Source organism: Cyprinodon variegatus, unplaced genomic scaffold (assembly GCF_000732505.1).
Source record: "Cyprinodon variegatus isolate N-32 unplaced genomic scaffold, C_variegatus-1.0 Scaffold117, whole genome shotgun sequence".
NCBI lineage: Eukaryota > Metazoa > Chordata > Actinopteri > Cyprinodontiformes > Cyprinodontidae > Cyprinodon > Cyprinodon variegatus.
Window position 1 is genome coordinate 266,003 of NW_015150570.1, and position 20,665 is coordinate 286,667.

A 20,665-nucleotide genomic window follows, 5' to 3' on the forward strand; every position below is an offset into this window, starting at 1 on the left:
AGGAAAAGTCCGGGGGTCTGAAAACATAGGGGCCAAAAAAAGGCCATATACACACATTTACACTCTCTTTGCAAAAACCTTTTAACTTAAATGATCCATTTTCTTCCTGAAATTGGAGGGAAATCCCCACAGGCTGCAAATTCTACTGCAACGCTTTTAACTAACTGGCAGCAAATCTGTTGACTCAACTTAAACTTTGGTATCAATCAAGAAATGCTTGAGTTTCCCATCTGCAAACCTTAACTTTTAATAGTGAGGACTGAATGCGTATCCTAATGCATCTCTCACCGAGCAGATAGGGGCGAATGAATGGTTCATTGAGAGAATACAAGATGGGGAGGCTGATGGCATGCACAAGCAAGGGAACGCTTCAGCTCAGCTGAGCCAAGATGTTTCAGTAAAACAGTGTGCTGCATGTCAATAAGGTCCTAATCTGTGAGCGAGGAAATCCATCAGCCAGCATAAGGGCTATATAAGCAAATGGTCACAAACCTACAGCTGACTGAGTCCTTAAACATAGGAAATCTTCTGAAGAACATGATATCATTGTGACCTTCAGGGTTCAGCAGCAGTTTTTATAGAACATCTTATCATAATACATCCGTTTATGGAAAACCGAGGAGAACTGTTTCGGTGATTAAATTACTTTCGGGGTTGGATCTTCTTCCTTAATAAAGACTAACAAACAAACAAAGGAAAGCTCAAATCAAAAGGACATCTAGATTATTTTATCCTGAATCAATTTGCTCATCTTAATGCTTCCTATTCTGTGCATCGAGAGCATTTCAGGAGAACAATAGCTGTTTTCTCTGCGAGCATAAAGAACCAGTGTTCGGCTTCATCTGCTTTCCAATTCCACTTCCGTGGCGGCACAAGAAATCTTAGAGCTGGTCTGTGACAGCCAGAGCACGCACTCGTCTGTGTGTGTACACACCACGGCCAGGGAACACACCCATCACACTTTGACACCATACTGTTAATAGTGAGTTTAACTAGAGTCCAAACACAGAGAGGTTTCAGGCACCATGTTTGTTTTAATTTTCTTCTTCTCAATGTTGTATTTTATGGCACTAGATTTAAGTTATATTTTCTTTCATTTTAATATTTATATTTATTTTGATTATTCCTCCCTTTCGTTCTAACTTTGGTCAGCATTTGTTTTATTTATTTTTTTCTTAATATAAAGTGCTTTATAGATTAAGTTGGGTCGGGGCTGTTTGTTCAGAGAGTTATGAATGAACTCATCAATCTCATGGCAATCAGCTGTGTAAATCTACACAGCGGACTCAAAGCCACATAAAAACATGTCAACACCGAGGCAGGTTTAAGACTCCTTCCATCATAAAGGTAACACACAAACAGCATCATAAACACTGACCTGCCTGACAACCACATTAATTCACCCTTCACAATCCCCGATGTTGCTTCTGCACATGTCAACCGTTCAGTTTCTTTTAAAAACGTCAGCCAGAGGCACAGACAAGCGCCGATAAAGACAAACACTACATTCTGTGCTGCAAAATGTTCCCTACCTAACTGCAGTGATTTATTTAAAAACAATTAGAGGAAAACAAAGATTCTTTAATCAATTTGGCATCATAATCTGAATTTCTGTTTATGTCTGTCTACAAACATCCTATTACCAAAGAGCCATAGACAACAGGGTCAATGTTAACACTGGTTTAAATCCTAGAAACCAATGAGACCACAGCCTCATGAGGGCTTCACCACAAGCTCAACTGGTTTTAAAACGCAGACACCAAACTATCAGCGTTCCCTTTTCTGTTTCCAGGTGAGAGGTCAGAGGATTGTCAGACGGGTTAAGCAACATTTTACAGCGTCCTGTCTTTGCATTAGATCCATGTAAAAGCAATACATCCAGCTGGATCGAGATAAAACTTATAGTGATCCAAAAGGATTAGAGTCACGAGTCTATGTTCATCCCCTACGGAAAATCATCATTTTAGACCTTTTTTGGATTTTGAAAGTTTATATTGATTATAAAATATTTTTTTAAGGCAAACGGGGTCAAAATCAATGCTTAATTCCCTTAGTTCATGGACTTAATAAACTTAATTAAATATAGCAAAAATTGATTTAAATACAAGCAATATTTTAATAGCTTTGGTTATGGTGAGGGCAGCAACACAGTCTTATATCATGAATCTAACACCTCAGTGCCTGAGATCTGGTAAAGGTTTTTTTTTTCGCTTAAAGCCTGAAAGTATTGTGCAGGATTTTCATGAATTTTTTAAAAGACCCACCCTCTCCACTTGAAAAACGCATGTGCGTGCAGGAGGAGAAATAGGCTCCTGCACGCTCTGTTTAAAAGTTGCTGTTACTTCAATGACAGTCTAAAACCGTAGCTCACTACAGATAAATGACTGAAAGTGTGCATGCGCAGAAAATTATAGCTAACGGGACGAGCATGTAGGACGGCCGTACATGAACATCACCAGAATGATTGGCAATTATCTAATTGTCAATCCCACTTCTTTAGATGATCCAGCCGGAAATAAAAGATCGTCCTCTATACCTTTAACAGCCTTGTGGCCAAATATATCCTAAAATGATCTTTTCTCACAACATGTTTTGTTTTTTTATTCTCTCAGGGGGCATTTTGGGGTCTTTTTTAAGGAAGCTACAAATCTTGGTTAATCTTAAAGATACAAACATTTAGGAGCAGGGGAATCTTTTTGGTATTGGTTAATTTTGGCATAGTACTGTGGACCGGGACCCAGGGGTCCAGCCAAGTCTCACTGAAGGTAGGCTTTGGTTTTTGTGCATTTTTAGCTGTTTCTGAACAGCAAGAACAGCTCCTCTACAGATATCGGTCAGAATTAGCAAAAGACCTCAGAGAGAGGTTATTAATATGGAATAATTCAATACCGAACAAATATAGAAAGAAAAGTGAATCATGAATCTTTCCAAATAGACAGCCTCATCTAGAACTGATATCAATATAAAATATCCTGGATTTCCTTAAGGTATTATTGAAAAAAAAAAGAAAAAAAGAACTGCACTGAAATCCCAAATCTCCAAATGGTAACTCATTGCAGTATTATTGATCTCTGGGAGCACAAAACCCAAAGCAATATAAAGCTGATGTAATGAGGGCAGGATAATATATACATAAGGAGCAATTAGGATGCAGGTGAACACTCCCATCATGATCTGCAGTTGGAGAGAGCTACACTAAGTTTAAAAGGAAAAACAAACACCCGAACTAGCTAAAATTAATCATCATGGATTATTTAGAAACCTCTTCATCCGTTTCCAAAGTACTTAAAACATTTTAAATCTGTGTTTCTTTAAAGCAACAGTAGACCCCTAAACAAAAGGCCTTTTGCCAGAAGGGACCAAAAAAAAACTGCTTTGATGATGATGATGCAAAAGAGGGATGCAGGAGAGGGATTCAGCGGGGGTAAATTACCTGATGGTGGGTTGGTCGAGGGCCCGTAGCAAACTGGTGGGGGAGGGAGGAGAGGTCCAGCAAGGAGAGCGAAGCAGTGATGGCAAAGCGGGGAGAACAGAGAGCAGAGGAGACACAGATACAGTTTAGGATGAGCGATGGAGGCACAGGCTTGGAAATACCATAAAATAAATACCACAGAGCAAAGCTTTGAAGATCCAGAGCATAAAACATATTAAATAACTTAATTCTTTTAAATTCAACCTCTTCTAAATACAAGACAGAATAGATTATTATGAAGCAAGCGTTGGTACATCATGGTCTGATGAGTTATGAGACTTGGAGAAAATTAAATTATACCTTGATCGGGTTGCTGATGTTGAATTAACGTCAACTATATGTTGCAAATTCTTGATGCATTTAATACATTAAATTTTTTTTTTTAGCACATAACTGCATAAGAACAAAAGTACCGTATTGTGCCGCAGAGTTAAAATTGTTTAGCATTTCACGCAAAACAATGTAATTCAAGGCTGAAATAGGTCTTCATTAATAAAATGGTTATTTAAGTCAGTAAAGCACAATTTTTCTGAAAATGACCAAAAAAAAAAAGTACAAACACCACAAAGGTTGAATTCTTTTTAAAGGAAAGTTGATGTTATTTATCGAGGCATTGATCTTCAGCTGCTAAATCATCCTGTCAGATGAGAGCTTATACTAGTATCAGAATCCATCCAGCAGGGAGAAAATATTATAAATAGACAATGGGTGCATTTAAAAAAAAAACAACAAAAAAAAAACGATTGCCATAAAACCTAGCATTCAAATAGTCATTTGCAATGTTGATGTTATTAACTTTGATAGTGAGACAAAGCAGACTGAACAAGTTTTTGTGTTTGTTTAAGTGAAGGGAAGCATTTGGGGAAATCTTTAAATAAAGCTGAGTTTGCGGGACAGTTCAGGGGTGTTGGGTTTAGTAAGACCACAGGAAACCCAGCACCGTCTCTGGGGTGTCATTGAAACTGTAAACCACACAATTTAGCCATTCTGAAACAATGAACTTCTAAATTTCCCTGTTAAACTGTGAAACTGGCCAATTTCTAGCTTATTTATCTGCTGCATGCATGGTTGAACTGCAGGGACCAGGGCAGGTTTCTGTGGGCCGTTATCTAGCTGTAAACGTTACAGACTATTTGAACTCTGAATTGTAATAATTCACTTGGAAGTGATCAAGTGTTACAGCAGCAAAAGCACAGTTTTTATTCTGACCAGAAACGCCTCCAAAGCGAGAGAACCAGATGTTCTCATCAGGGAAAAAGCTTTTTTTTTCCAGTTATAACCTTTCCCTGGAGTTTTCAGTGACGTTATACGTCTAACTTTTGTGAAAGAATCATCGGTCAGTTGCTGAAGCTTTTATTTCTTAATGCTCCCATACAATTGAGCGAATTAATTCCTCGGGTGTTTGCGCATCCTGGAGGCACGCACAACGCTGTCAACGCGGACAATGCACCATAGCTCCATTTTTTTCTCACCTTCAAATAACTGAAAACATTTCTTTACATCAAACTGTTTTAAATGCAACATCGAGCAGTAGGGATGTAGAAACAGAACATGCAGAATGCGCCCGACTATGGGAAAACAGAAAGTGATACTGACAAACCTATCGATATAGCTAAGGTGGGAGGAGCTACGGTTTAGTTTGTCACACTTCATAAATTGCTTAATCTAGTTGACGATTGGTGTTTTAATCAAATAATGTGCATTGGAGCTGAGCCACGTAACAGTTAGTTGAATGATAAGAAAACGATACCAGCAAAAACTAATTTCCTGTGTGCTATCAGCGATAACAAGGATCACAAATTGCTCATTAGGAAATAAAACAGCTTCACTAAATTAAAACAACTTTGTGTAACTTCAAAGTTTGATCAAGCTAACATTCGATCTCTCAGTGGTTTCTAGGCTCAAGGTTTTTATTCCTCCCTTTTTGTAGAGATGGCCGTCTTCTAATACAGTCAGAACAGAGCTTAAACTGAGCCGAGTCGGCAGGAAATGGGAAAACTCACCGGGCGACTCTGTGGCTGTGCATTCATTGGCTGTGTTTGGTGAGAATACACTAAGGAAGTGGAGACAGCGTTTTGCCCGGTGTTATACGGTGACTGTCAAAAGAAGAAAACAGAAACAAGCAGGCGGCAGTTTAATACAGACTAAAAAGAACAAACAAAAAAAATTGATCAATGATGACATTTTAAAACATACAGGCGTTAAAAACTACAACAATACAACTGGTGGTTTCTGGTGGGAAAAGTGGTTTTCAGAGGCTTATGTACTCAGCAAAGATAATTGGTACCCAGAAGGACTCCAAATCCTGTGTTGCTTTATTCTTCATCTGATGCGGCACAGGAGGGTTTAGACAGATCTGCGATTCTTTAAGCTGCTGCTGCTGTGTTATGATAATTGTAGTTGGTTTTAGCTGACCCAACTATTTATAGAATGCTGCTGAGAGACATCAGCTGCTTTAGGGTGAAGCAGAGCGGGGGGGCAGAGATGGTTAAGACAAACAACTGGATTCCTCACAAGCAGAGTCACACACCAACAGAGATGCTGAGTCACTGTGTCAGGATGACGGCTGCACCTCAGGTGGCAGCGGAACGACGACATCACTGACTGTGTTTCTGTCTTTGGGATTATTGGCCTAACCTTGTTCGTTGGTTATTGTAAAACAATAACCTGGTACCAACGCCTCAATGGAGGGTGAGAGCAGAGAGTATTTTATCATACATCCCAATTACAGGCATTTCCCCCCTAAAAGAAATCTCAATATTACTTTAATAGATAAGGATGTTTTGTTTGGGATGAAGAAATGTGAACATGTCAAAACAGAATTCTTATATGTTGTTAATTTTTTTTATTATTTATGGTAAATATCATATACACACCTCTAAATATTTACAACAAAAACCTAATTTCCAGATTTTACTATCTTCTATTAATATCTATATAGAATCCTTAGAATTCAGTTCAAATGCTGAAGCTATTAAAATCATAACTGCCCTTAAAGATTTGCAACCCTCGAGCACAGATTTGATTTTTACATTGTAAAATTGCTCTGTTTTATAAAGCCCTTTGATATTGTATCTGTTTGTAATTAATAATGTTCTAAAGTGTTCTTGTATGTTCTTTTTTTGCAATAATAAAAAAAAGGTATTTCCCCCCAGAACTATACAGGGCCTATAAAACTACATATTCTCCAATCACATCTCATTGAAAACAAACCTATGAATGTTTTCGTTGATATGTGAATTCACTAATATAAAAAGTGAAATTTGTGTCGATTCATCACACAGTAATAGGGCTAAAACGTACGTTACTGTTATAAAAATTACTAGGCTTACATCTAATTATGTTTTTTGGCCCAGACAACCTAGTTTTATCATGAAACGAATAAAAACAAATATTTTATAAAAAACTGAAATGGCTTATGGCTTTGTCAGCAGGTACCACATCCTGCTGGAAATGAAGCCAGTATTTCCATGAAGCTTGTCAGCAGAAATGTTCTGATTATGCAGATTTTATACTTGATAAAACACGGGCAACTAATGACAATGAATGACAAGTCTTCCCTAAGTCATCACTGTGGAAATGTCACACTGGATCTCAAGTAACTGCCTCCCCACTTGCTCTGTCGTTTGTGCACATTTGCCTACCGCAGATTTTCCTTCCACTCACTTTTTGATATGCTGGGATACAGACGTCTGAACAGTCAGCTTTAGAGCAATGACCTTTTGTGCCTTAACCTCCTTATGGAGGGTGTCAATGACCGTGTTAAGTCAGCATGTTTCCATGCTAGTACAGGCTATAAAGTAGAATACAATCAAATTATTTCTTAATGGCCTTTTAGAATGCATTCCTTTTCTGACACTGAATTTTACACATTCAAATTTCTGCAAAACTAATATATCAGACTTTGTTTAAATATTCTTGATTGTATAAGTTTCACTTTTTGAACAGAATTCCTTAAATAAACCTTTGAATGATAGTTATTATGTACTATCAACATACTGAGATGCAGCTATACATGTAACCTCTACCCAAAAAGCAGCTGGATAGAAAATCCACCTCAGAGATAATCTGTAATGAGAAGAACGGCGCATGCGTGTCATTTTTTTCCATCGATGACACGCGCTGTCACAAGGGCCATTGTTTCCTTTGAAACATCAGAACCTTGCGGAAAAAGAAGAGGTTGCTGATGTTACGCTTGTTACAGGGTTATCTAATTTTAGGTGTCAGACTGGATTGTGACTCATCAGGATTAACTTTCAGAAGACATTTGATTTCCTTCCACTGAAGACACAATCTATCCAATTTACAAAATAACTTAAAGTACAGCAGCGTCAGAACTGCAGTGGAAGGATCAGATAGAACTGAACTTCTTGCTGAAAGGAAATGTTTTTGTTATGTCATGTTACTTATGTTATTTAACATCTGATATCACCCGTTACTAACGGCTGTGCTTCTGTCTGTCAGTGTCCCTCGGTTCAGATGTGTTTGAGCGTCGCAAAAGGTTCAAGCCGCTGTCATGTTTAGTTGAAGGCTGAACATGCAGACATGTTCAGTTCTCACATTACTGGAGAGCACAGCATGCCTGAGAGCTGCTGTAGACTTTGATCTTGTTATGATTGGATACAGTTACATTAAGTCAGTGCGGTCATGCACATGATTCTAAGCTGGAAAAGAAAAACAATAAGAGATAAAAAAAATTTAAAAAAAGCAGGAAAAAACATGAAAAATAATTCAACAAAAATATCCAGCAACTGTACGCCGTGATGAAGTAGACTCATCTTTAGAGCGACTTTGAAACATTTACACTAACACCGCTTTTACTTTTAACTTCAACAAGTCAGAAAAATAAAGAGGTTTATTGATATCAGGCTTCCTACACATTTAAAAAAAGGAATCTCTTAGACTTAAAGTCGTAGGGAAGCGGCTGTTCAAACGGTTGCAGTTCTGAATTCTACTGAGTGGTGACGACTTTACACGATTATCAAGGGGGCGGGATTGTTGTGGCGGAAGGTTAGCAATCCGGTTTCTCTGAAGATTCTTGCTAACCAGTTAGCAACTTAGTGCTAGTAGGTTCCCAATGGGAAACATTGGGACCAAGTAGCACTAAATTGGTGACTTAGAAAAGACACTGTCAAGGAACGCTATGGACAGAGGAAACATGCAAGAGTTTAGTGTCGGAGGTTCTGGATGAGTCTCCTCTGTCATCCACTTTCTATTTAGAGGAGGAAAGCGGGGATGAAGTATTTGTGGAAGAGGGTGCCAGGGCGGCAGAAGCTTGGTTTGGTGTAGAAGGCTTACAGCCGTACATGTTTGAGCCCTTGCCTCGCAACGCTGCCAGTTCTGTTAGCTCTACGCCTGCAGAAGACACAGACGTCCATCCCCGTGAACACTGGGACGGAACTCAAAAGGAAAGTAAATGATTCTTATTTCTTATTTCCACCGTTGCATATATTAGCTGCGACATATGAATCAAGATACTATGACAGAAAAAAATTTGATTGACAGATGACCGTTGATACTTGATTGGCTGAATTTAGGTGTTCAGTCTGATGTATCACTAACTGGCCTGCATAAAATAACAACAAAAAAAACGAAACAGATTTTAAGACAGGATTATTTTAAAAATAGAAATGTTCTAACTTTTGGGACAATATAGTCTGATAAAGATTACATTTATATACGTTTAAGCCAGAATGATTTGAAATTAAATAGGACTTCCCTACGACTTCAGTTATGAAAAAATTGTAAGGTATTTTCTGCACTATAAGGAGCACTTTAAAACCTTTCATTTTTTTTAAAAAACGACAGTGGGCCTTATAGTGTGGAAAATACATAGAAATTCAATTTTTCTCTCTAAAAAGGTGAATTCATGACCCATTGCTGCCTTTTGTGAATCTTCGAATATGAACTGTTTAAATACACACACTGGGAAGGGTTTGAAGACCTATTGCCGCAGTTTTTCAAACTATGACATGAGGAGTGATACACATTTCTTAGCCAAAATTCCTTAAATCAAATTCCATCCTACCCAGACAGGATAGGGTTCATTTTTCTTAGATAATCACCCTATCAACCTGTCAGACGACCCTTTATACCCGACAGAGAAAAGAAGGAATGAAAAGACTGACAGAGATGCAGAGAGGATGACGGCGGCCACATTGAAAAACTCACCCCTCCGCCTGCCTCCCAGCCCTTAGGGTAGCGATATTGGGAAGCTGTGGGTACTGATACCTGAGAGAGCGCTGGGGAGTGGGCATGACCAGGCGGCGTTCCCGCCAAGTTGGGGTGTCCCTTTGTGATGTCGTGAGTTGTGTAAGCAGGGCCAGGGTGCCGGGGTACCTGCGCAGCACAAAAAGCAGAGCAGTTAGCCAGCTAACCATGATAGGATCAGACAGAGGTATGCATGGCAGGAACAGCAGGGCCAGGATTTGACAGGTGATTACTCCGCCCTCCTGCTGAGGAGTAGAAATTAAGCACTCAAGGTGAAGAACTGTCCCTTGCGTGTGCGCAGCGGGGAAGGCCTGCAACCGCTGAAGCCTGCTGTGGTTGTGCACAAGACCACAGCCCAGAGTGTGCAGTGAGAGGATGCACAGACCTCAGATGGTTGAATAACTAGATTACAACCCCACTCATCTGTAACAGCTTAATAAGGCCATTTAGACAGTAATAGAGCCCTACACTATATAAAAGTAGCTTTATAAAATAGTTGCAATGGTTAAAATGGGATCTAAACTATCTATGAAGAATAATAACGTGATTTACTTCTCTTTGAAAAGCATCCTAACATGAAATCATCCAAATTTTCGGCTTGATCATAGCTGATCCGACAACTAAAAACCAACTAGACTACGTGGATAAATAAATAGGTTTATAGCTGAGTCGGTGGTGCAACACATTCAAATAAAATAGCAAAATAATCGTGTCATACATCAGTGCTGCTCTGTGTACAATCAGGTTTATCTCCAATGTAATAGAGTCTTAACATTTTTCTAAACTTTCCCAGAGCTCCTAAATATAAATCAGAGCCTTGTTATTGTAAAACATGAATGGAAATGCAATCAGTTCTCCTACTATTCCTTTATTTTCTTTCAAAATAAAATAAAAAATAGAAACTTTAAAGATGTCAATCATTCCAAAACAAAGCCACTCCCATCTATGAAGGGCAGCAGCTGTTATATGGGTAACCGTGGCTGATGCTTATTGCTGAGAAGATTTAAACAACAAAAACAGGGAATGTGTTTAGATCAGAAGTAAACTTACAAACTACTACTTTCCCCTCCTACAAAGGCTGATTTAAAGACTTAAAGCCCACATAGGATAACAGAGAAATTAAATGAAAATCTCAGATTTCTTCCTTCTTAAAACTGATCCCACACCCACAAAAAAAGAGGAAAGAGGATCAGCTGGTGACAAGGTTTAAAAGAACATTATTCCAAACATGACAAAACAATGTGTTACAAAAAAAATATTGAATAAACTTCCATCTATAAGCCAAATTATCAAATGATCCAATAATCTGAAGACAGTTTTGATCAGCTTAAGATCAAACTCAAACAGACCACTGCATCACAAAACACTAGTAATCAAAAGCTGGTATGAACAGATGTGCTATCGAACGGTATCAAATCAAATCTAAGCCCTACAGTACAGACATTAAAAATTCACCCAATATTTTAATCCATGAATGCATAGGTTTAGCAGTAGAAATTGCAACATAACTGCTATAATCTCTATTTTTCTGACTGAAAGCAATGCTTTTATTTGCAGCTACGGCGGCTGCAGTGATCTAATGTATCTACAGTAGAGATCTGTGCAGCATCTCTCCAGCATGGCCCACTTCCCTAACATGACCTGGGATAAAACCACTAGCTGCTGCTGCCAGGGGAGGAGCCTGCTCTACTTGAAGCCCGTTCTAAGGACATACAGCGGAGAGCGAGCGGACGGATGGATGGGGGAGGGGAGCTAAGCAGCTATATGGCAGCTGTACGTGAGAGGAAAAGGGGAAGGGGGGGATAAATAACAGTGACCAAGTAATCCCCACCTCCACCACACAGAACAACCATTCCATGTTTATTTCAACCAGTGTCGTCATTGTTACGCTGAAACCACAGGAAAGAAGCTGGAACATCTTGTAAAACCTTATCTGTTATAGTCTGTGTTGTAGCAGATAAAGCACCAGTATAAATAGGCTTTCTTCCAAGCAAACAGATGCGTTCCTTGTTCTGTTTGCAGTTACTCCACGTTCCTCCCTATTTTCTGAAATGTCTTCTATATGGAAAACAGATTCTCATGTAGAGAAGCTTCTCCAGCTTTCAACGTTTAGCTTTTCCCTGCTAAGCTGAAATAAAGGAGAGGCATCAATAAAATAGATGCAATCTTTAGTTATATGCTTGATAAAAACAGAAAAAAATAGGACTGTCAGTTTCATTTCAGGTCAGGAGCTACCACCCTACTGAGAAACTGAAACTAACATTCCAATCTTTTTTACAAGGGTCAGCAATATTTAAAAAGATAAATTAAAAAATAATAAAAAACAGTCGCTTTTAAAGAGATGGATGAACAATTCTTAGTAGAATCTCAGCGATTTCTACACAGCAGGTTGGTTACTGGATATTCCCATTCAGCAGTATGTTACTGTCATGTCTCTTGATGTAAATGACCTGTCAGAATCACTTCCAACTGACAGGCTTATATCAATGCCTATGCAGCTTTCTACCAAATCTAATTACTACTCTCCAGGGGAAAAATATAAGTACTACTTTTCCCCATTTAGAACGACAAATTCAAAGCCCCCTCCCTGCAAACTATTTATTATATTTGCAAAAGGTGTGAGCTGTTTTTTCAGTTCAACAAACCGCGAGGTATTAAAAATTCTTACATGAGGAGATGGGTTCTAATGGCTCCTACATTCGTTACCAGTTCTTGTTAGTTACTTTTTGGTCATTCTTGACTCATCTGGAATTTGTACCGGGAGTCATCAGCCGATCTAAATTCTGTTATAAAACTCCAGAATCCACCAAAATCTGGATCTATTTTAATGATTCTATCACTGAATCTCAGGCCTTCCCGGCTGTTCTTGACCCAATCAGGGATTTGTGAAGCAGTATGTCGTCATGTGGGTATCTCTTCTCTGAGTGACAGGTCTAATCCTGTAGAGAAGCTCATCAAACATATGGGAAGCGCTCACACATCAGGACAAACTATGACTCTGCAGAATCGCCTGCATTTTTCTGGCATTACATCCTGTGCAGGCATTCTGTATACAGACAGCAGCTTTCTGGCTAATGCATCCCCGTCCAGGGTGCTTCATTTCATGGTAGTAAAGAGATTTTTTGAACCAAAGACTCTATAAAAACAAAACTTTGTGACCCGTTAATACAAAACTGATAGCAGAACTATATGAGATAACCTGTGGGACACGTTTTGTCTGATCTGATCTTTGGGCTCCTCAGTCCAGTAAGAAGATAAGAGATCTGCTGATAGCTGAAACTAGGCTGAAGCTGGGGTGCAGATTAATACTCTTTTAGATATGGGATGATTTAGTATATTTCGGTAAATAAATACAGTGCATCAAATCTGCACTATTTCTCATTTTCTGCTCTCAGCTTCTGCATCAGTCTGTTGTAGTAACTATGTTTCAGCCTTTTAGCAGCTGGAGCTATGGTCCAAGCCACCACCAGGGGGCTCTTCATCTCTGAAACAATTGCAGGGCCAGTGATACAGGTGATCACACACCTATTTTAAAAGTGATGGATAAGCAGGTGTGACAGCTTTTTTTAACCTTAAAGAAATGGAATCACACAAACTGTTAAGACTTAAAAAGTATAATTTAATCGTTCCTAACCGTTTGATGTTTCTGGCATAAAGTCAACCAACGTGCAATATTCTTAATCTATTCTTGGAAATCGTACTGAATTCCTAACATTATCCGTATTCTCTTAACATTGAAAGTTTTGAAACCTTTTACTTTTGGGCTTCTTTGTCTCAAAGAAATTGGATTCTTCCCCCAAATAATGTCTACATGACCACTAAACCGTGTATACAGCCCTGTTATAGATGCAGGCTTGCTGATGTAAAGAATGCATAATAGTAACTGGGTTGCAGATCTGAAGTTTAAGGCCTCTGTAGAGGAAAAATGAAGAGGGATTCTGTTTTTCCTCATCGCCGCGAGTTCAAGCACACATCCAGAGTGAAACAAGTGTGACTTTATGAGAGGAAAATGGGCAAATATTGTCAAGACAGGATGTGGCTTGATGATGGATTCCTAGCACAGCGACTAAACACAAAAACTGAAGTAAAGGTTGATTCAGCAAACTATTAGCTTAGGCCTGTTTGCATTCATGCACGCCCTTAAACTAAGGTTTGTTGCTTGATTGTTTTTTCAGTTGAATCATACAGTATAAATATCAGATTTTATCTCAAACATTAGGCAGTTTAGAAGGGTGTGTATAGACCTGTGAGGTACAGCTTCTGTGTCTGATTTCCTTCTTTTCACTTAAAAACGGTGTCAGTAATCAGCTTTCCACTAATCTATAAAAAAAATGTAATTTCCTTAGTTTTACATTCAATTTTAATCACTAAATACTCTAAAAATCATAATCTTAATTCTCTAGAAAACATTTTTAGAGAAAAGGAATCAAATATGTTGATAATATTGACCTCCAATAATTCTTATGGCAAAAAGTATAAACAATGCAGGGTTAATAGTAGCTAAGCTTTTAGTAAAAGGCAAATAATATTTAAAGTAACTCTGCAAATTAGGCCAAGTATGTTTTATCAGGAGGCTTTTGTTGAATTAGGTCTCTCACGTTCATAGAGCTGGTGGAAAGGTCACTTAAATGAATTTGCCTAATATGCTACAAAAGCAAATGAGATCAGGTGCATCTTAATATACTTTAAAACAGCATCAAAAGGTTTGCTTTATTTTAGCATACGAATTCAAATAAATAGAGCTCATGATTTAAAGCTTAAGTACTGGTGGAGCAACTGTTTATTTTTCCTGATTAGGGGTTACAGCTGATAAAAAACACATTTTGGTTTCTCTGACCATTCAAATTTCATAAGATCAATACAAAAAAGATGATGCTGTGGGCTATGGTATAGGGAAGAAGAATGCTGAGTTGATAGATGCCCAATAGACACTCACTGACACCTTCCAAAAGGTCAAGAGCAAAGAAACTAGTTGATCATAGTTATAAACGGCAGAATATTCATAATGAAAGGAGTGACAGGAGAAACCAACCGGACCAACCACCGCCATAAGAAGTCTGTAGACTATGGCCTTTCAAAAGTTTCAGGAAGATCAAAAAACATGAGCGGAGGCTCAAAACATAAACAGCCACCATTACTAGGATTTCAATGTTTACATGTCCAGTAATATAGTCACTATTATTTGTATCGTCCACATTTGTTTCACTGGACAGTCTGCTTTCCTACTCTAAGCGAACAGCAGCAAAGTTTACTCCCACCAGGGTTTACCGACACTTCTTGCTTGCTCAGCACCAGAGGTCAAATCATCCTTTATAGCAGCTCTTAGTTAGCAGGCGATCTGAGGAACCAAACCATGCTGAAAGCAACCTAAAAGCTACAACAGCACCAAAAAGCTAAAGGCATTGCTTAAAGAAACCTTGCCATCCTTATAACTGCTCACCACTGAGGACAGTTCGCCTTCATTCAATGCTGCACTGATGCAGTAAGTCATGCAAAAGGATCCAACCCATTGATAAAAGCAGGTACTGTAATTTTCATGGACGTTCAATTCAGTTTATTTCTATAGCACCAATTCACAACATGTCACCCCAAGGCACTTTATAATCATCCAGTCAAATTGATTCAAAGTTTTCTATCTAAAGAAAACCAGTTCAATTATTTCCATATTAAAAAATAATCTACCTAATAATCAAAATTAAAAGAAATGGATCACTCCACATGCTAAACACGCACTTAGATGTGAATTACTGAAATCACTGCGATTCAAATAATTTGAGATGAAAACACTCCCCTCATGTCAGCATATGACCCATCATTGTGAAGAAGCGTTTCTAGAAAGTGAAGCTGATCATCAATCATGGGAATCCTCAGTAAATTAACCTCACATTAAAATTCTAATTATTTCTTGATGTCACTTGTTTGAACATTTATCTAATTTCTTATAAGTTTTATGTCATCTTTTGCCCTCTTCTCACCAAATCTATGCATTTACATGACACCTTTACTGTTTGTCTAATCCGGGAGTGCTCTGGAAGATAAGGAAGTGTGTCATGATTGGGATTTTCTGGCTAAGTCAAAAAGGAAAAATCGGAGCATAGAGACTCACGCTGTAGACAGCGACTCCAGGCTGAGTGGAGAAGAGTCGTTCGTCCAGTGAAGACTGAACTCGAGGGATTCTGGGGAGGGCGTGTCAAAGAAAAAACCCGTCATCCAATAAAAAAAAAAAAAAAAAACTGAAACAAGTTTCCTGTTAAAGAGTCTGACGGCTTGGCAGGTAAGAAACACTTAGAATCAGACCAGGACTGAACTCATTTTTATAACGTTTTGCAAAAAAGTTCAGCGTGTGTCAGACGGGGGACTAAACTATGAGAAAAGAAAGAGTTTGATTTGCTTTAACTTTTGGAAGAATTTACAGGAAAGGGATATCCCTAAACCCCAGTGGCTTGCATAGTTAATGTGATGAACCCCCACTCCCACCCAAAATGCCCCATCTCTCAGAGAACAGTATGTACCTTCAACATTTTGCAAGAGTTAAAAGGAAAATCTGACATGGATTTCTGGGTTTATTCATGCAGGATGGCTGCCAAAGCAGAGGATTAGACAACTGTTCAGCCTTAACACAGGGAGATCACAATATGGATGCTTTAGCTTCTCATACTGTTGATAGAATAATAATGGTAGCTCATAGATTCCCTGACGACTCATCGAAAACGCAAATCTATATCGCTTCTGGCTTTATGACGGCCAGGGGAACTTTCTTTTACAGCTTCTGAAACATGTAATAATGAGCCTCTCTGGGGAGACATCGGTCAGATGTCCAGACGGACGAAAGGGGGAATGTGTGATATTCACACAGCAGAGGGAAGCCCTCAGATTAGTAACCTGCTCAGGCAGCCGACTGTGACAGGCAGCCTCACACGCCACTGATCACATGGTTTAAGGGAAACAGAACGTCTGGCTTTCTTCCTTTCACCCAAATCACGCCTCCTCCTGCCCTGAGCTCTCCTCCTTCGCTCTGCTCCTGCCTGAAGGGGCCCATCATCTCTGCTGGACCCCTGCCAACACCCCCTACTCAGAGAGAACAAGAGGGGGGGGGGGGGGGGGGGGGGGGGGTTAAGGAAGTGAAGAACCCTAAATAAAAGGCGGCGGTTCAAAATGAAGAGGCGCAGCAGGAAACATTATCTGTTGCCACCTCCACTTCTAGACATGAGGAGAGTTGTAGTAATTACAGGCTGACTTTCTCCACAACCATATGATAGTTTAGGTGGGTGGGAGCAGAAAACGCTGCATAAAGATAATATTTACTATTTGTTTCCTTGAACTGAGCTCTAGAGGGGGAAAAGGATCCTGAGACGGTAACTTCAGAAAGGCTGATTCCTTAATGATTCACACCGTCTGCAGCACCCGAGAAAAGCAGCCCTCCAAGTCATGAATACAACTATTCATGACTCACTGTCACTAAAATAAGTCAATATAAAAGAAACAACGTCAAAGACTATCACCTCACACTGGAAAAAATAAATCTAAATCTAGATAAGTAATTTTTTTCTTAAAAAAAGTGCATTTGTTTTTGAATTGAGAAGGTAAAAGGGAGGTTTTGCCAATGGAACAAGACAATTTACATGTAAAAGAAAGCGCAATTGCATTGTCTTATTTCAAGTGCATTTTATCTAAATATCTTATTTTAAGAGTAAAAATACTCATTCCACTGACAAATTATCTCATTTACCTACTCAAAATTAGGATAAATAAACTTAATTTGAGAAATTTCTACTTATTTCTAGATCGTTTTTCCAGTGCAGCATTTGACAGTGTAAACATATGACAGAGCTTTTAATTGTTGTCTGAAGGGGAAAAACAATAAAAATTACTTTTCTGGACTTTCTTTAGTTACAAAGAAAATCAAAAGTTGCAAAATCTGAATGCAAGCAAATGGAGCTGTTGGCTCTATGCTACCACTGGCTGGCAGCAACAACTGGCCGGGAGGTGAACCCAGGTTAATACGGCACTGGGCAGGTGCATTTTCACCTGCAAGCAAGGCGCAGACACAGGCAGGAAAAGCAGATGCAAAAATCAATCAGATGAGGTCAAGAAATCTAGGGAGGAAAATCAGGACTGTTTCTTCTAAGAGAAGCCACATGGCACAAAGCCAGCATGCAGATTTCTGTTTTATCCGTAGGAGAAAAAAAAATTACCAAAAAGAAAAAAACCTGCAGTGGTGCAATTGGCACCAAAGCATCACTTATTCATATGTTGAACTCCATCGCTCTAACATATAACCCTCTGGGAAACAGTCTTCCTCGGAAAGTGGTTATTTTTGCTCAATTGTTCCGCTTTCTCCTCTGTTACAGAATTTCTTCAATATTAAAAAATGAATATAGAATATAAAAAGAAAGAGACCGACATCAAATTCTGACTGACTTTAACCATCATTATCAATATTTACTGTATGTTACAAGAAATAATGGCTTCTTAAAGGATAAAGGAGTGTCATACCACAAGATCAAATGTCTTGAGGTGAAATATCATCCTAATCAAGCCCTCCTACAGGATGACTGTGCAACCAGAGATGCAGATCCTTCAAAGATACATACTGAACGTCTAAGTCACAAACCAAGCCCAAAGACAGACAGAAATAATTAGGTTCTGCAGAGGTGAAAATACAAGCATTATGGAGAAATGTTTAGCAATGCTGTTCCAAGGCTAAAGTCAGTGCAGCTAGAAAAGATCTATGGAAGTGAAGAAAATAACTGAAATCTAGTCAAAATGTGCTTTGTTAATCCTTTCAAAGGAAATTCACTTTCATGGTGAAAAGAAACACTGAGGAAACACGACTAGGGTTAACATTATGACCGTGTCCCCTTAGTTCATTTAATAGGAACTTTTTATTGATCTAAATTAGCCAATTTAATTGTTTTAATAATCAATTGTTCTAGTGATTACTTTTTCCAATAATGTAAGAAAAGATCTTAGTAAATAAAAAAATAAAAAATGTGGGAGCATTTTGAACTGAAATATAATTAATATGCATTTTAAATAGCAAAACGCATGCAAAAAAAGATCTACACTATGCTGGGAATATGGCATTTCAATAAATATAAGAAAATACATTTAAATAGATGTATTCATGTATGCATTATTCACAAGTTTATCTGGTTTTAATTTGGTTCATTTAGATATTACCTACATAATTTCACATGACTGAGATGTGATAAAGTAAAATTTAATTAAGGTTGCACATTTACACTCAGACAAAATGAATCTGTCAAAGTGCCTGTAAATATTCCATTAAACTCTTATTGGGATAAATAGATGTCAAATATCACATTAAACAGCTTTAAGTTGGTGTTGCTTTGTCTTTTCTATCAGTTCAGGGCTCGATGTTAACCATCGCCCGATCGCCCGGGGCAAGTACGTTTTATTGTCGGGAGAGTACAAATTTCATTGCATTTGCCCGCCGGGCAAGTGCAGTGATCGCAAAAAAAAATATTTATCACTCAAAATTACTTTAAAATCACCGACATTAGCTGAAAACGACCCAGCCGGCGCCATTTTTGTTGTTTTGTTTACATTCTCGCGTGATTTGAAAAAGCCGCGAGATTTTCCACCAGATGGCGTGATTTTTGTCAACCTATCGGTAATTTTGATGTAGTTACCAAAACGACAAACAAGCTAGAAAGCTCTATCATATGGCAGTCTTCTGTACAGTGGTAATACATTAAAAAATGTTCATTAATTTTTTTCTCTTAGACATTGGAGAGGTGCATTTAAATGTTATAGAGCTAAACATGTTAAATTGGTGACCTGTTATGTTATTATTATTGTCTTGTTGCTGCATTTATTTTGTCAGGGAAAACTAATCCTGAGTCCGTTAAAAGTCAGGGAATTCTGCGATTATGTAAGACTGTGGAAACCCTGTAAAAAATAACTATGTATAATGATTCTCTAGAAAAGTCACATTATGTTAATAGTATTATCTTGTATGAACATACTGTGACTCTAAAGTAAGTTATTCATTTGACATTGAAATCTATCTTGTAATTTATCTTAAGTTTTTTACCCGTCAAGTTTTTTTTTTTAGATTTTTAACATTACAATTTGTATTTTTCCCAAGCACACAACAGTTTAAAGCAAAGATTAGTTTGAAAAGAATGTGCAGGAAGGATTGAAAAGCATGTTAACACGGTAATATAGGCTTGAGTTCATTATCTGACGCATGCATATGTTTCATTGATATATATATATATATATATATATATATATATATATATATATATACAAAAATGAATATTAGGAACTATATTTATCAAACATTATACTGGGCAAGTAAAAATTGTTTCTGGGCAAATGAAATGTGAAAGTCAAGTGGTAAAAATCCTTAACGTCAACCCCTGCAGTTGATCATAAACCCATTGAAGCTGCCTTTCAGAGGCATCCATCTTTCACAGCTGTAGTACGCAGCAACATCTCACCAAGAGTCATAGGTCAAGTTAGCAAAGCTAATATTTCAGACTAATTCCACCTTTGGAAACTGCAGGTGAATGTGACTAACCTAAGCAGTGAGTGCAGACACATGTACAAGTAAAAAGGAAAGATTACCTCATAAAAACTGTTAATATACTGACATCCATGAATCAGCAGCTCTTGCTGATTTGCCATGTATGCCATCCGTCTCTAGCTGGTTTAAATGTGGAGCATTTTGTGGAACATCTAGACGGATACATTCCTATTGGGAAAGCAATGATCTGGATGCTGTGTGAGGATGGAGGGGATGGGCGATCAAACCATGAAGGTTTAAAAATGATTTAACTTTCAAGCAAGAATGTGATTTAGAATTCAAAAACTCCTAAAAATACATGTCGCCCAGAGCCAGAAGATGCGTTCAGCACGATACAGACATGTTTCAGTCCAAAGAATTGCAGTAAAGTTTATGACGTCAGCATGTCTATGGAGGACCACCTCAGCCATATTCAAAAATACGGA

The 20,665-nt window shown here is 38.3% G+C and overlaps 1 protein-coding gene across 8 annotated transcripts in view; it reads right to left on the reverse strand.

The window, feature by feature from the left end:
• Nucleotides 1-20,665, reverse strand: part of eif4g3 (eukaryotic translation initiation factor 4 gamma, 3) — a 59,095-nt gene that overhangs the window by 29,546 nt on the left and 8,884 nt on the right. For 3 of the 8 annotated variants that reach the window (XM_015375339.1, XM_015375338.1, XM_015375337.1), the window contains exons 2-4: nt 9,644-9,811; nt 5,476-5,568; nt 3,434-3,466 (exon numbers count right to left, since the gene is read on the reverse strand). In XM_015375339.1, coding sequence (XP_015230825.1) covers nt 3,434-3,466; nt 5,476-5,568; nt 9,644-9,811 — 294 coding nt within the window. The remainder of the gene's footprint in view (nt 1-3,433; nt 3,467-5,475; nt 5,569-9,643; nt 9,812-20,665) is intronic. The other 5 variants (XM_015375342.1, XM_015375341.1, XM_015375345.1 and 2 more) reach the window with 3 other exon arrangements.